At 41.4% G+C, this 15,581-nt stretch overlaps 1 protein-coding gene across 4 annotated transcripts; it reads left to right on the forward strand.

Moving 5' to 3' along the window:
- Positions 1-4: 4 nt before the first annotated feature.
- Mat2b (methionine adenosyltransferase 2 non-catalytic beta subunit) lies at positions 5-15,369 on the forward strand. 4 transcript variants are annotated; one of them, XM_076937034.1, is made up of 8 exons: positions 5-303; positions 5,482-5,559; positions 7,008-7,202; positions 9,564-9,678; positions 10,097-10,249; positions 12,466-12,659; positions 13,916-14,029; positions 14,491-15,369. In XM_076937034.1, the coding sequence occupies exons 1-8, from the start codon at positions 274-276 to the stop codon at positions 14,659-14,661; spliced, it is 1,050 nt and encodes a 349-aa protein (XP_076793149.1). In that variant the 5' UTR covers positions 5-273; the 3' UTR covers positions 14,662-15,369. The 4 variants fall into 4 exon arrangements, with proteins under 4 accessions (XP_076793149.1, XP_034362795.1, XP_076793148.1 ...); XM_076937033.1 differs by lacking the exon at positions 5-303 and adding an exon at positions 2,448-2,638; XM_034506904.3 differs by lacking the exon at positions 5,482-5,559 and having other exon boundaries at positions 11-303.
- The last annotated feature ends 212 nt before the right edge of the window (positions 15,370-15,581 follow it).

The raw sequence follows: 15,581 nt of genomic DNA on the forward strand, positions 1-15,581 counted from the left end.
TGCTCTCTTGACTTGCAATTAAACATGAAACTTCTCATTGGGTAGTTTCAAAACTAGCAGGAGGAATCAGCTGCTAGCTTACTGCACTGTGGAAAGCTGCACGAGATTCCAGGATTGGAATGGAAATGCTAATTTAAAAGGTCAAGCGGAGCTGCGCCTCACGTTTTTGGCGTCCGTGTGCTCGGTGCGGGCGGAGCGAACAAAGACCCGGCCAGAGAAGCCAGACGCCCAGATTTCCTCTCGCTGCGTTTCCCCCAAAATAGTTCTGGAATCATGCCTGAAATGCCGGAGGACATGGAACAGGTAAGAGCTAGAAAATTCAAGACACGGTGTCGACGCCGCGTTGCCTTAAAATCGCAGAACGGTTGCTACGAGCAGAAAGGGTGTAAAGAAAATATTAGCCGGTGCCATTTATTTCCTTTTAGAAACGTTAAGCTTGGGACACAGAATAAACTATCTGGGGTTTCTGACCCAGAAAAATCAAGCCCAGTTTAATAAATAAGTAAAACGTGAAGCAGAACGATGGCTTCATTCTCCACATTAAATGGAACTGGAGCGAAGGCTCTGTGTAGTGTAAGATTTAACCCGTGGTGCCTGCCCAGGCTTTTGTCTTGTGGGGCTTGAATCTGCTAATGGGACTTTCCGTTCCAGTTTGCACTCTTTTGAGAGGTGACCCCCACCCCCATCGAAGTCCGACACTGACTGTAAACAGAACCTTTTCTTTTTAAGCAAGCTATGCCCAACTTTTGCCGGACAAACGTCAACCCGTCTTCTTCTATATAGGCAAGCATTTCCTCACTCTCTTACAAGGTTGCTCTGAGAATCACACTAACTGCGGACATCTTTTGCGTCTTCCTATTGAGGACGTTTTATGGTCCCCTCCAGGAAGCAAACTACACACTTCCCAACTAGAAACTTGAAATATTCCCAGTTTTAATAAGGATGAGGGATCTTGGATTTGTCCCTCCCTCGGACTTCTTCTAATTATTCTTATAATTTAGTGCTGGGTTAGCTAGCCCTTTTAATAACCATAAGACATGGATTATTAAAAATAAAATCGAAAAAAAGGGGGGGGGAGGGTAGGGCTCAGGCTGCCTTTGTTTTCTCTTCCAAAGAAACGTGAGTGAGCTAATAAATTCTTTAGTGGGGGGTGGGGAAGTGGGGAGGAAGAACTATCACCTGACTCTGAGGAAAACTTTTCCCAAGGGTCAGCTTAATCTTCAGTTTAAAAATAAACTAAAAGGATTCTGAAAATAAGGCCTTTGGGGAAAATTCAGGCAGTAGTCACGTTTTGGGGCTAGTTTTGAAGTCCCTTGTGGTAGGTGTCTGGATGGAAACAGACTGTAGGGTAGAAAGTGGGCGGAGAAAGAGTGTGTCCGGGTTTTTCTCAGTGTAAACTTCACGGGCTTGCCTGTTGCTGTACTTCGGAGCTTGTAACCTGCAGGTTACAGTTGAGAGCTGAGTCAGACCCTAGGGGCTGTTGTTTCTGATTAACTTTTGAACAACCGCACAGGGTTGGAAGAGTGCCCGGCATTACGCCCTTCCTTGGCTCCATCATTTTAAGTCTTTGCAGCTCCTCCAAGGCTTGGCTCCAGAAGGCCCCTAAGTCGAGACCCCTAAGTGGAGCGTCCAAAAGGCACCCAGGACGCCTGTTAAATCCACTTAAAAGTAGACTGGACTTGTTATCACAGTTGAGTTTCTCGTTCTGCGGTTCTGAGGAAAAACAAAAAAACGAAGAATATGCCTTTTAGAAAGTAATATTCTCTCCCACACCTTTTTATTTTTAATTAGCTAAAAATAAACTTTACAAAAAAAAACTTCACAGCATTTTTTAGCATTCCAGAAAAACATAGCTTCCAGAGATGTTAACGACTCAGAGTACAGGCCTATTTTTATACTTTTCTCCTTGCCTTAAACAAAGGACCAACCACACCTTTCCTAGATTGGTTGTCCACTCCTACAATCCCAACCCTTGGGAGGGGAAGCTAGAGGATCATAAATTGAAGGTCTTTCTCTGAGCCCAAGGGCAGCCTGAGATTGCGACTGCCTAGAACCAACCCAGTCCAGCCTCTGTGTTCATGGGACCACCCTTACCTTCTTGCCTCTTGTAAACAACTCTACAGATGTTTTAGTCTACTTTATATAATAATACATGCTCTGTTGATTCTTAGGCATCTGGCAGCCTGAAAACCTAGGCTGCGAGATGCCTAAAGATTCCTTACCCCTTCACTAAGAAGGAAAAAGTAGAAGGAGAGATTATAAAAAAAAACAACAATCCTAAGCCGGAGGTAGCCTGCATTCATTGCTTGGCATCAGTGTTTGTGTTTAAACGCGCTATCTCTTTAAGAACTGGCACATGGGCTGAGAGCGTCCCTTGAAATCCCGCCTTTTTTTGAATGCGTGGCGAGAGGTGGCCAATCAACAGGCGCGGCCAGGGCGGCGGAAGCCGGAAGCGGCAACCGGGGTCGGCCTGGGCCTAGGGGAGGAGGGCCAAGGGCGCGGGCGCTGCGGCCCCTGGCTGTGCTGCGCTAGAAGAGGCTGCGGTCGCGACTGAAGCGGCGCAAAGACTGCGGGCATGGTGGGCCGGGAGAAGGAGCTGTCCATCCACTTCGTCCCCGGCTGTTGCCAGCTGGTGGAGGTGAGGTTCGAGGCATGGAGCCCGGGGTGGCGCCTTTGAGTTTGTTTACCTCTCTCCCTGTAGGGCTACGCTGCAGCCAGGGAAGCTAGGAGGTGGAGGCTTGTTCCCGTTGGAGTTCTGTATTCATCATCTTTGTTTTGTATTCCTGGATCTTTAAGGAGAGAGGGAGAGTGACTTTTCCTAAATGCCGGTGTTGGAGGTGTCAACTTGGAGAATTCATAGTTTGCACAGGGCGCGTTACTTTCAGGCACTTGAAGGATGTCAGTATTCCCAACTGTGCGGTACTGTTAACGCTCAGTCTCACGGGTAGGAAGACAGGCATCGCCTGGAGTTTATTCAGTAAGGTTTGAGCAGGAAATCCAATGTTTGGCGTTTAGTTCCTAGGCTTTCTAAGCCACTGTATTTTGCATGGTGGAAGAAATTGCATGTCTGGTAAACTTCCCCCTGCATGTTCCCAAATCTGGTCCACGGTTCCGTTTCAAGGCTCTTAGCACTTACTGACCTATAGAATGTACCCAGCACAGTCGATGAGACTGTTAATTCCCAAACTGATGTGTCTTGCAGATATAAAAACGTCTAGGATCTGGCCAGTTTTTTTTTTTTTTTTTTTTTTAATGCAAACTTTTAATTTGGGTGAGGGTCTTGTGCTTGCTAGAGTAATTGGAGATAAGGGAGTCCAGGGTTGAGATAAGGTAGCCTTGATTGAGAGAATGTCTCCCTAAAATTAGGCTACAGGCTTGCCTGTAGCGCATTTTCTTAATTGGCAATTGACTTGGGAGGGCGGAGCCCCTGGGCAGGTATAGTCCTGAGTTGTTTAAGAAAGCAGGCTGAGGAGCAGCCAGTAAGCAGTTTCTGCAAGGCCTGTGTGTGAGCTCTTGCCTCCACACAGGGTCCTGTCCTAACTTACTTCAGGGGTGAACAGTGATGTGGAAATGGTAAACTAAATCAACTTTCCTGCCAAACTGTTGCTTTGATGTTTTCACACAGCGATAGTAACCCTAACTAGAACTTACTATGTGTTGTCCAGGCTGGCCTTGGACTTGACAAATTCTCCTGTTTCTGCCCGGAAGAGCGCTGGGATTAAAGGTGTGAGCCACTACAACCAGCTGTTAATGGGAAATTTCACGTTTGTGAGATGCACATTCAGTATTATCTCCAAATGCCTGGCCCTTATCGAAAGTTTGAATTCATTTGCAACTCCAGACTGGTGACAGCATGTGACACCAACGGTGTGTGCACAAGAACATGCATTTATGTAGGTTTAATGTGTTTGCACGTTTCAGTAAAAGAAAAGTGGAGAGTGGTAAACTGGGTGTGCTAACTCACAGGTGTTTGATCTCAGCACTCAGGAAGTTGGTAGTGGTGGGTAGATAACAATTGCTTTTTCGGGTGGCCTTTTTCGGTATTGATTTGTTTTGTTAAAACAGTCTCACTGTTTGTGTCTGGCTTCAAATCCATGGGGATCTGCTTGGCTCAACCTCCAGTGGACTGGGATTAATGATGCCACCACACCCAGCAATCTTTTTCATTAAAGAAAAAAAAATGGTACAGTAGCTTGGTGTAGTGGCTTATACTTCAATCCCATCACTCTGAAAGCTGAGGCAGGATGATTTTCAGGCATGCCTAGGTTACATAGTGAGACCCTGTTTCAAAAAAGAAAATAACGGCAATAAGGTGCAGACAGCTGTGATTTGCATGCTCCTGTTGCTCTCTCAACTTGTGCCACTGAGATTCGCTCTAGTTACCAGCTGAGAATTGGCATAGTTAATGTCCGCAGCCTGTGTGAACGAACAGTGGGGAAACAGGGAGTTGGGCTGTTCCCTCTGAATTTCATTCCTATTAAGCGATCTGGATACCTTGTTTCTTAAATCTTAAGGGTGTCCAAGGATGTTAGAGAGGCAGAGAGTGAATGTGAAACTTTCTGGTTGTTTTTGTTGTTATTGTTGTTTTGGTTTTTTGCAGACAGGCCTCTATACTCAGGACTGGTCTTGAATTCATTGAGATCCTCCTGCATCAGATGGTCTTTTTTTTTAAAAATTATGCATGTTTGCTAGGTGTATGGCTGTGTACTATATGTGTCCAATACCCAGAGACCAAAAGAGGGTGTCCGTTCCCATAGACTTGAAGTTATAGGGAGTTGTGAGATGCTGAAGACCCACTTCCAATCCTCTGCAAGAGCAACTTTTTTTTTTTTTTTTTTTTTTTTTTTTTAAAGATTTTTAAATGTCATGTGTGTGGGTGTTTGGCCTGTATGTGTTTGTTCACCACGTGCATGCAGTACTCTTTGAAGTCCACAGAGGACATTGGCTTCCCCAGGAACTGGAGTCACATATATTGTCGTTACCTGCCATGTAGGTGTTGGGACTCAAACCAGGCTCCCCAGCCCCAAATGTTTTCCTTCCTGGTGTTTTCCCCAGGCCTCTTCATGGTATTTGTTACATGTATCGTGTTCTCTGACTCTATACTAGACTTAGCATGCTTTGATCCCATTCATTTCAGCTGTTTGTGTACACATAAAAGTACAGTTTTTGAAACAGGGTCTTGCTCAGTGGGCCCCACTGGCCTGGAATTCCCTAAGTAGTCCCAGGTTGCTGATATCCTCCTGTTTACTGAGGTCATCACTACATCTGGTTTACAGTTAAAGCCTTTGGAGAAGTATTTTCTTGCCAAAGTTCGAAGAAAACATTTTGCCGGCTCAAGTCTTCATTTTCATAAATTGCCTGGCTTAGAGCCAAGTGGTGTAATAGCCACCACATGAAGTCTCATTAATTTTTAAAAAAATATTTTGAAATTGGTTGAATTAAAATCCTTAATAGATTTTTTTTTTTTTTGTATGCTGCCAGCTCCCATCCCTCTCAGCCCCTTCTGATTTCAGCTTTTGTAGATGTTGGAAACAGCTGATTTTGGTGTCCTTGACTAAAGTATGTATGTTTACTAAATCTTTTACCTGAAAATATCTTTGGATATTGCCTGTATATGTGTGTGTGTACACTTTTTCTTCCCAACTCAGAATTAGGTGACTTTAACAGGAATAGGGTCTTGTGATAAAATTTAATGAAAGTTTGAGCACAGAGCTCATGCTTCAGTTACAGGTGGTGATTCTCTGCTGGCTAAAAGCAGTATTTTTAAAAAGGAAAAGTTGGCTTTACTTGAGAATTTGACAGGAAAGTTTTACTCGATTTTTGGAACTTTGAGTTGGATATACAGAAATCATATTATTCCTTAAGCAGTAATTTAAAATTTTTTCTATGAACACAGATAATGTTTTTTTCCAATGGCAACACAGATTTTTTTTTTAACCTCCTGTATCTATTAGTCGTAAGTATTTCGTGTAAGTAAATTCAGTGCTGACTGAGACATATTAGTTGACTTTATTCCAAATAAGCTCTTAGGAAATATTGACAGATTTCAATCCTGTCAAAATGTGACACATCATCTGAGCCTTGTGCATTTTCAGAGTATCTTAGAAGATATGCAACTCCTGTTGACTATTCTTGGGGTGATATGATCACTTCATCCATCGTGAAATCTAAATCAAATGGGAAGTTATTGGTGGTCTTATCTTAAGTTCTTTTTCTTGATTATTAAAATTGTATTAATATTCATTAAAAAGATATTTTACGTGCATGACTGTTTCTGTATGTGTACCATATGCATACCTGGTACCCACAGAAGCCAGAAGAGGGCATCAGATCCTCTGAAACAGGAGTTAAGGACAGTTGTTAGCTGCCATTTAGATGCTGGGAATCAAACCCAGGTCTTCTAGAAGAAGAACCAGTATTCTTAGCCACTAAGCCATCTCTTCTACCCATTATATTTCTTTCCCTCTCCCTCTCTCTTTCTCTGTCTCACACACACATGCATATATGACCAGAAGAGGGCAATCAGATCTTCTGTTATAGGTAATTATAAGCCACCCAATCTCTATCTTTTACAAAAGTGGTTTGCTCATAAACAAATCTCTCTAGTCTCAAGGAGACTGATTATCAGTAGGGACTGGAAAGATGGCTGTGGTTAAGAGTTCTTTGTTGATTTGCAGAGGACTCAGGCTCAGCTCCCAGCACCTACCTGTTGGCTCACTGCTTGTAACTCCAGTTCCAGATTTTATACCCTCTTCTGATCTCCCAGGCAATGCAGGTAGTACACACACATGCATGCAGACAAAAAATACTCAGACACAGCAAATAAAATAATTAAACACAAATTCATTAAGTCATGCAGTTGTTGATGCAGTTTGATTGATTAATCTAGCTTTAAAACTGACTTTTAGGTATGTGGTATTAATTTAAAAAACACTTAACATTTCAGGTATTTGGTACACAATAATATCTTTAAGAGGAATGTGGTTTTATCCCCTTCATACATCTAGGAGGAAGTGAACATCCCTAGCCGCCGGGTTCTCATTACTGGTGCCACCGGGCTTCTTGGCAGAGCAGTTTACAAAGAGTTTCAGCAGAGCAACTGGCACGCTGTTGGCTGTGGCTTTCGAAGAGCAAGACCAAAATTTGAACAGGTGAACCTGTTGGATTCTGAAGCGGTTCATCACCTCATTCATGACTTTCAGGTATGGGTTTACATATTTGAAGTTGAATATGTGTTCTATTAGGAATTGTCTGGCTTATACAGAAAGTGTGCGATTGGTTGTGAGAAGTTGTACTTGAAAATTGTGACCTGTGGAGCCACCAGAACACAGAATGCATGACTTGGAGTGGTACTTGGTGTTGGGGCCAGAGGTCACCGAACATGCTGGGCAGGTGTTCTATCTATCCCAGAGCTCTTAACTCCTCCCTGTCCTGCACAGCCTTGTCGGGAGGCATGGCTTGTGTTTATGCAGTGCTTTCCTTGTGATACTTGCCATGAAGTGTTAGGGTGCTATCTGGGAACTGGGGAGGGGGGGAATGGAAATATTTCTGCTTTAATGTTAAGAAAGTATGGTCAGAACAACTTTAGTAACCTGTTTGCCATAATCCGAGAAACATTAGAGGAAAATGAAGACTTTGTTCACATTGCCATCAGATTTCAGCTTTGGTTCTCTCTAAAAGTGTGGTTCTGGGAACATGAGTATTAGAAATACAGGGAAACCTGATTACAGGCTGCATGCCCAGAGTGTAATGTATTAAGTCTGTCAAGGGGCCTAGGATATTGTAGTTGAAACATCCCAGATTCTGCACGTGCAAGTTTGAAAACAATTCTTAGCAATCCTTGAGCAATTTTTGAGAAAATTGGGTGTGTGAGCAGTCTGTCTCTGTCTGCCTCCCCCCTGCCATCTGTCTGTCTTATTTATCTTTATTTATTTTCTGTGTATCGGTGTTTTGCCTGCATGTATGTCTGTACAATACATGCATATAGTACCTGTGGAGGTCAGAAAAGAGTGTCTGTCTGATCTCCTGATCTATTTATTCTTGTATTATGTGTGTGTGTTGGTGCTTTGTCTGCACATGTGTGTCTGTGAGGGTATCAGATCCCCTGCAACTACAGAGAGTTCTGGCTGTCTTGTGGGTGTTGGGAACTGAACCTGGATCGTTTGGAAGAGAAGCCAGTGCTTTTAAACCACTGAGCTCTGTCTCCAGCATCTGAAACTGGAGCTATAAATGGTGGTTAGCCATGTGAGTTCCAGCCTCCAGCACAGACATTTAACACCAATCTTAGCTCTTGCTCTGTTCTTCTTGCATTAAAAAAATTTTCTTTAGAAGATCTCCTGCATGCCTCTGTTTTGATGTGTCAGGCTCTTTAAATGTGTCTCTTTTGCTCAGATATGAAGACCTTGTTCTGTGACCTTATTGGTGTGTTGTGGTTAGTTATCAACTTTATAGGAGCTAGAGTCATCTGCAAAGGGAATTTCAGTTGGGAAATGCCTCTAACATGCTGGTCCATGGGGCATTTTGTGATTAGTATGACTGTGTGTGAACCTGGGTTGCTTAGGAAAGCAGGCTTGGCCTGCCATGGGAAGCAAGCCTGTGAGCACAGTTCATCCATTGTCTTGCTGCCAGTTCCTGCTTTGACTTTCTTTAGTGATGAACTTTGGGGTGTGAGTGATAAGCCATTTCTTCCTCAAGTTGTTTTTGATCCACAGTAATAGAAACATAACTAAGACATGGGGGCTTACTGCTTTTATAGTCAAATAGGCACGTGGTTTCCGTAAATAGTTGATTCTTGTTAAATGAGTGATCAAAGAAGCTTGAGTTTATGAATTTAACTTGCAACTGATGCTACTTGCCTTTTGTTTAGTAAGTGTTAGAGTTAGAGTTTAGCCTCGTGGCAGAGGCTGTATAGGGCCTGGGATGTGATGAATAAAAAGTCACAATTGTCGGTCCACAGTGACTATTTCCCACTTCATTGGGATGGAGGCTTATTTTGATTATAGGGAGTTACTTATAGTTTTTTTTTTTTTTTTTTTCTGCATGTTTGTCTAAGGATTACTAAGTTTTTACCTTGTCTAAGAATGTAGCTCAGGGGTTCACGCACGTGGCTAATGTAGTGTGCAAAGTTCTGGGTCTCTAGCACTGCCCAAAAAAGCATATACAACAAAATAAATTGTTCTTTCCTTGACAGAATGTGTGTGTGTGTGTGTGTGTGTGTGTGGTTTTCTTTTCTTTTGTTTTCTTTTTCTTTAAGAAAAAAGAAGTATGACAGATGGTGGTAGCAAACACCTTTAATACCAGCACTTTGGAGTCAGAAGTGGGTGAATATCTGAGTTCTGGAACAGCTAGCTAGGGCTATACAAAAAACCCTGTCTTGGAAAACTAAAAAAAAGAAAGAAAAGAAAAGAAAAGTAAGTGAAATAAAAGGAAAAAGAAAAACCTATTTATTCTTAATTAAAGGTGTGTTGACTTAAAGAGCCTTTTCTTCCCCTGAACTTACTCTAAGGAAGCCATGGTTCTCTGTTCTCTCCATTTTGGGTTAAAACTCAGTGTTTGACTTTCAGCCTCACGTCATAGTGCATTGTGCTGCTGAGAGAAGACCAGATGTTGTTGAGAGTCAGCCAGATGCTGCTTCCCAGCTGAATGTAGGTGCCTCTGGGAATTTAGCAAAGGAGGCAGGTAATTATCACTGGATTGTTTTTTCGAAATATACTTATTTTATCTCCATGTATTCATATGGTACATATATGTCTACGTACCATATGCATGCCTGGTATACTTGGGTCCCAGAAGAGAGGGCTTCAGATCCCCGGGAACTGAAGTTGCAGATGGTTCTAAACATCCATATGGGTTCTAAACACCAAACCCCAGTGCTCTTGAAGAGCAGCCAGTGCTTTTAAGTGTCAAGCCATCTCACCAGCCTCCTTCATTTTTGTTTTTTTGTTTGTTTGTTTGGTTTTTTTTTAATTGAAAGTTTTGTGGCTGTCTTACATGTGGTTTTGTTCATCTCAGGGAAAACAAAGCAAAACATGAGACACCCAAACACTCTAAATTCCATGCAAAAATAATACACTGGATTTATCTTTTCTTTTTGTAGCTGCAATTGGAGCATTTCTCATCTACATTAGCTCAGATTATGTGTTTGATGGCACAAATCCGCCTTACACAGAAGAAGATATACCAAGCCCCCTGAATCTGTATGGAAAAACAAAATTAGATGGAGAAAAGGCGGTCCTGGAGAATAATTTAGGTAAGGTTCAGCATGCTTGGCTCTGATCGTTTTTGAAGACTGTTGTTCATGAAGAGATGTGTTCTTAATTTATTAAAAATATACAGAATTGGTGTGTATGTCGGGAGATTGTGTTTTACATTCCTGAACCCCAGCACTCAGAAGCTGAGGCAGGAGGATTGTGAGTTTTAGGATAGCCTGGGCTATATAGTGAGCCCCTGTCCTCTCCTCTTTTAATTAAAGAAAGAAAGGGGGAAATGGATTATAGGTTACTAGAAATTAAGCAGTACTGGCAGGTGAGAGGTCAGTAGGTAAAGGTGATTGCCACCAAGCTGATGACACGAGTTGATTCCCAAGATCCACGTGCTAGAAGGAGAGAACCAGCTCCCTGCAAGTTGTCCTCTGATCTTCACACATGTACACACACACACACAAATAAATGTAATATTTTTTGAGGTATTCTATACCATCTTTTTCCTTTTTCCCCATGTATGTTTATGTTTACACATGTATATATAAAAATAATTTATTTAGCTGGGCAGTGGTGACACATGCCTTTAATCCCAGCACTTGCGAGGCAGAGGCAGGCGGACTTCTGAGTTTGAGGCCAGCCTGGTCTACAGAGTAAGTTCCAGGACAGCCAAGTTTACACAGAGAAATCCTGTCTCGAAAAACAAAAAACAAAAACAAAATATTTAAAAATAATAAATTTAAATCTGGGAGCATGAACTCTCTCCCATGTGCTGATTCCTCAGGAAGACAAGCACAAAATGAAGGTTCCTAAGATAGGAATTTTTGTATAATATGTTTTCAAGTGTTTTCGTTTTGGTCCATACTCTGACTTGCTTCTCGTTATATGTGGTACCAGTTCTGCCATGGCTTCTTCCTGTCTGTGGAAGTACCATTCTCAACTTAATTTCTATCCGTGGCAGCATCATGCTCAACGTCTTGGCCCCTGTGGAAACTGATGTCTTACATTATAGAGTACTCCTGCCCACCTACCACCGGTTTGTGATGCCCTTGTTACAGGAATTTTAACTTGTCAGGGTTTTTGGTTTTGTAATATTCTGACTCAGTGGTAGAGGACTTGCTGGGTGTGCATGGGGCCCAGGGTTAAATCTGCAGTATGGCCAAAGTACATTATAAATGAACCAGCAACCCTGCAGAAGTCTCCTTAGCACCAACCTCTCCTCTTGCTTTGCTTCATAACAATGCACAGAACGGATCATTTATCAAGAACTGGAATTTACTTCTCACAATTGTGAAGACTGTGAAATGCAATATCTAACAGCCAGTAGGTATGGTAAAGGCCTCAAAGAACCTAACCAGATATAGCTCAGCTCTTTCACACTTGTGTCTTCATGACCTAAACATTTCCATGGTGCACCTTCCTACGCCAACACCCCCCCCCCACATACACACACCCCAACACACCCTTCCCTACCACCACCACCACCACCTCCCCACACCCCGACACCGTTGGGTTAGGAATTAAATTTAAATATATAATTTCTGGTACAAAATTCAAACCATAACAAGACTTTTGTTTACTTGCTCAGTAATTATAAAAGGAAATACATATCTACTTAAAGTGCTAGTAATCTAAAGACTATCAAATTCCTCACCTAGGACCAGTATAAAAGCTAATTCTGAATAATTCTTCAAGGTTGTAAGAGTATGAACACTCAACCATACCCCCAGATTGATCTGTTTTTGTTTGATACTTTTTGTTTTGTGTGTGTATACTTGGTCACATTCAGTGGTGAATCAATTCTCAAACACTTGGTTATGTATCTTCTAGGGACAACAGCATTGTTTCCATAATCAATGGCGTGCTTACAATCAGGAGGAAAACTTACACTGTTGTACTCCTGCTATTAAATACGTAGCCTGTAGAGATAGTTTCTCACTTGTTCCTGAATTGTCCTTCACTGCTATTGTCTTCATTTTACTACCAGTCAAGAGGATTCATTTCATTTGGTTGTCTGTATAGACTTTATTTATAATGGCCATAATAACAAATTAGATAAAATTCTGTTTATGACAGTAGGTATTTAAAATACTCGTGATTATCCTTAAGTTCTTTCAATATGAGCTACTACTTACCGTCCTTTTATATTTTTATTAAAAGGCAATGTTTCTACTTTTCTACTGTTTACATCCACACAATTTCTCTTTCTACTGAAACTTGGAAGTGTATGAGCCAGCTATAAAAAATCCTCATGTATCATCCCTAGGGGCCGCTGTGTTGAGAATTCCTGTTCTCTATGGGGAAGTTGAGAAGCTTGAAGAAAGTGCTGTGACTGTTATGTTCGACAAGGTGCAGTTCAGCAACAAGTCAGCAAACATGGACCATTGGCAGCAGAGATTCCCCACACACGTGAAAGACGTAGCCAGTGTGTGCCGGCAGCTGGCAGAGAAGAGGATGCTGGTGAGTCCTGAAGGATGGGGCCTGACTTATGTCTTAGTGAAGGTCTGCTTCTCTTCCATGCTTGAACTTATGTATACATAGATTATCACAGACTGAAAGTTGAACACTTTTTTTAATACTTTATTTAATTTTATGTGCATTGGTATTTTGCCTGAATGTATGTCTGTGTGAGGGTGTCAGACCTCCTGGAACTGGAGTTACAGACAGTTGAGTTGCCATGTGGATGCTGGGAACTGAACTTGAGTCCTCTGGAAGAGCAGCCAGTGTTCTAATTGCTGAGCCATCTCTCCAGCCCCCGAATGTGCTTTTTAAAAGTAGAAAATCGAACAAAAGCAAGTTATATACAAAGTAGAGGCTGTATTCATGAGGTTTGTATACAGAAAATAAACTCAAACACAAAGATCCTGTCTCTGTCTTCCTAATGCTAGGATTAAAGACCTAGTGGATTAACTACACACAGCTCAAGTTTTTGTTATATTTGTTTGTTTTATTATGCATGTGTATGTCTTCATGAATTTGTGCACCACATGTGTGCAAGTGTCCAAGGAAGCCAGAGGCCATTGGATCCCTGGGAACTGAACCCGGGTCCTCTTAAAGGAACAGAAAGCACTCAGAAGCACTTAGCCATCTTCCAACACAGAGTGGGAATGAATTTTAAGCATTTGAAGAACAGTATTGGTAAAAAGATTGGGAACAGTTTAATTTAGAGTGCCAGTAATGCTGGCTATAGCATGGCCACAGTTTTTGCTGTATGAAACTTATGCCAGTGTATATAGTGGATAAACTGGCTCTTTCTTAAAATAGGTGGAAGGCAAGTGCCAACACCAGACATTGCCCTTTGACCTCCACATACATGTTAGGGCATGCACACATGTGCTCGCTGAGCTGGAGAAGCTGGAGTGAGCCTCATCTACAAGCTCACTTGGAGGATAGCCTTGGCTGTGTGAGCTTCTGTCTCAAAACTATGTTAAATTTTGATACTACCTTAGAATAATTTAAAATGATCAATAAAGTTAGTCATTGTCTGAAATTGAAGCCATTTGTATTTTTTCAAAATGTTCTTATGTCTATAAATTGCTTTTACTGTCAGAATATTTTAGACATTGATTTTAGGTATTTTGAAAAGAATATTTTTAAAAAGTAAGTTTACATTCTTGGACCTTTCAAATTAACTTTCTGTTAAACCTTACTATTTGGAAAGAGTAATTTGAAACTGTGTTGATTTTTTTTTTTTTTTTCCTTGTAATTGTTGTTAGGATCCATCCATTAAGGGAACCTTTCACTGGTCTGGCAATGAGCAGATGACCAAGTATGAAATGGCGTGTGCAATTGCAGATGCCTTCAACCTCCCCAGCAGCCACTTAAGACCTGTAAGTCTTGATACCCACCTCCTGACTTCATAAGGCTGTTTTTGTTGATAACACTTTTCTCTTTTGGGTAGCTAGTCAAAATGAACTTGGCTTGGATCCTGACAGTATCTGGTGGTAAATTATTTCTAGAGGAGTCTGAGTGTATTGATGATGTCTTAGAGAAGCATGGGTGGGGCTGGTGAGCTGGCTGGGAGATGGAGGGGGTTACCTGCTGCAAAGCCGATGCCCACTGGCTGTCTCTGGTACTGTCTGCAGATACTCTCATGCAGGCAGGCACACACTCTGTGCTGTCTTGATGGCAGCATGCTCTTTTTTGTTTGTTTGTTTGTTTGTTGTTGTTTGTTTTGTTTTATAGCTGTGGTAATACCAGTTTTCCAGCACTAAAGAAAAACTAAAATAAAGTTATCAGGCCTCAAGATGCTACTTCCTTTACTCATGTTCTCTATTGTTTTTCTTTAAAGATTACTGACAGCCCTGTCATAGGAGCACAACGCCCCAAAAATGCTCAGCTCGATTGCTCCAAATTGGAGACCTTGGGCATTGGCCAGCGGACACCATTTCGAATTGGAATCAAAGAATCCCTCTGGCCTTTCCTCATCGACAAGAGATGGAGACAGACTGTCTTTCATTAGTTTATGTGTTGTGTATTTTTTTAAATGAAAAGTATAGTATGTGGCACTTTTTCAAGAATAAAGGAAATAGTTTTGTATGAGTAATCCTTAATTGTGACACATGATCCTTCAGGTAAATGATGCTGTTGCACTAGGGGAATGTTGGACGACTGAGGGCAGTCATGACTTTCTGTTGATTGTTTTATTCTGGCTTACCTTGCTATACAAGTAATATAAATTATGATCCGTAATGTCCGAGGGTGGGATGAAACAGGTTGTTAAGACTTTGGATGAAATGCATTGCTCATTCCTATAACTTCCTTTTTTGTTGTGGTTTTGTTTGTTGGCTCTTGTATGTTGATAGTTTCAGTGTGTATAGAATCATATGAAAATCATCGGTATTCATTATTTGCATTGCTTGAGCCCGGATCAAAATGCTTGGAGAAAAGAAAACTTTATTTTTGCAACTGTAAGTATGGTTTTTAAACGCTTGATTCTTTAATGTGTTATGTATATCAGAACCTGTATAGCCTATTGCCTCCTTCATAGCACCGTGTGGCAAACACTTGAGTGAGTGCACGTGTGTGTATTTTTTTAATATAAATACATATATATGTCTCTTTCCTTCTATCTCACTAAGTGATGTTTCATACATGTGGTTATAATAATGAGCCTTGTAAGTCTTTTGACCACTTCTGAATAATAATAAATACTATTGCTGGCATGTAACACTTTGACTTCTTTTATATTTGCTTTCTTTTTATTGTAAAGATTCCTGGATATGGTAGTCGTGTCGTCAGTCCCATCAGAAGCAGGTAGACCTCTGCCTTTGAGTCTAAGCTAGTTTAAATATCAAGTATTAGGCCAGCTGTAGAGTGAAAAATTATAAAAATCATTTTATAAAATGTATATAGGCTTTTTTTTAGACCTCACTTTAAAGG

Source organism: Arvicanthis niloticus, chromosome 6, assembly GCF_011762505.2.
Source record: "Arvicanthis niloticus isolate mArvNil1 chromosome 6, mArvNil1.pat.X, whole genome shotgun sequence".
In the NCBI taxonomy this organism is placed as follows: Eukaryota; Metazoa; Chordata; class Mammalia; order Rodentia; family Muridae; genus Arvicanthis; species Arvicanthis niloticus.

Bases quoted from the DNA above. Each gene is read 5' to 3' on its own strand.
- Mat2b (XM_076937033.1), top strand. From the start codon at position 2,576: ATGGTGGGCCGGGAGAAGGAGCTGTCCATCCACTTCGTCCCCGGCTGT. The intron at 5,560-7,007 runs GTATGTATGTTT...TCATACATCTAG, and splicing joins TTTTGGTGTCCTTGACTAAA to GAGGAAGTGAACATCCCTAG. The intron at 10,250-12,465 runs GTAAGGTTCAGC...TATCATCCCTAG, and splicing joins GGTCCTGGAGAATAATTTAG to GGGCCGCTGTGTTGAGAATT.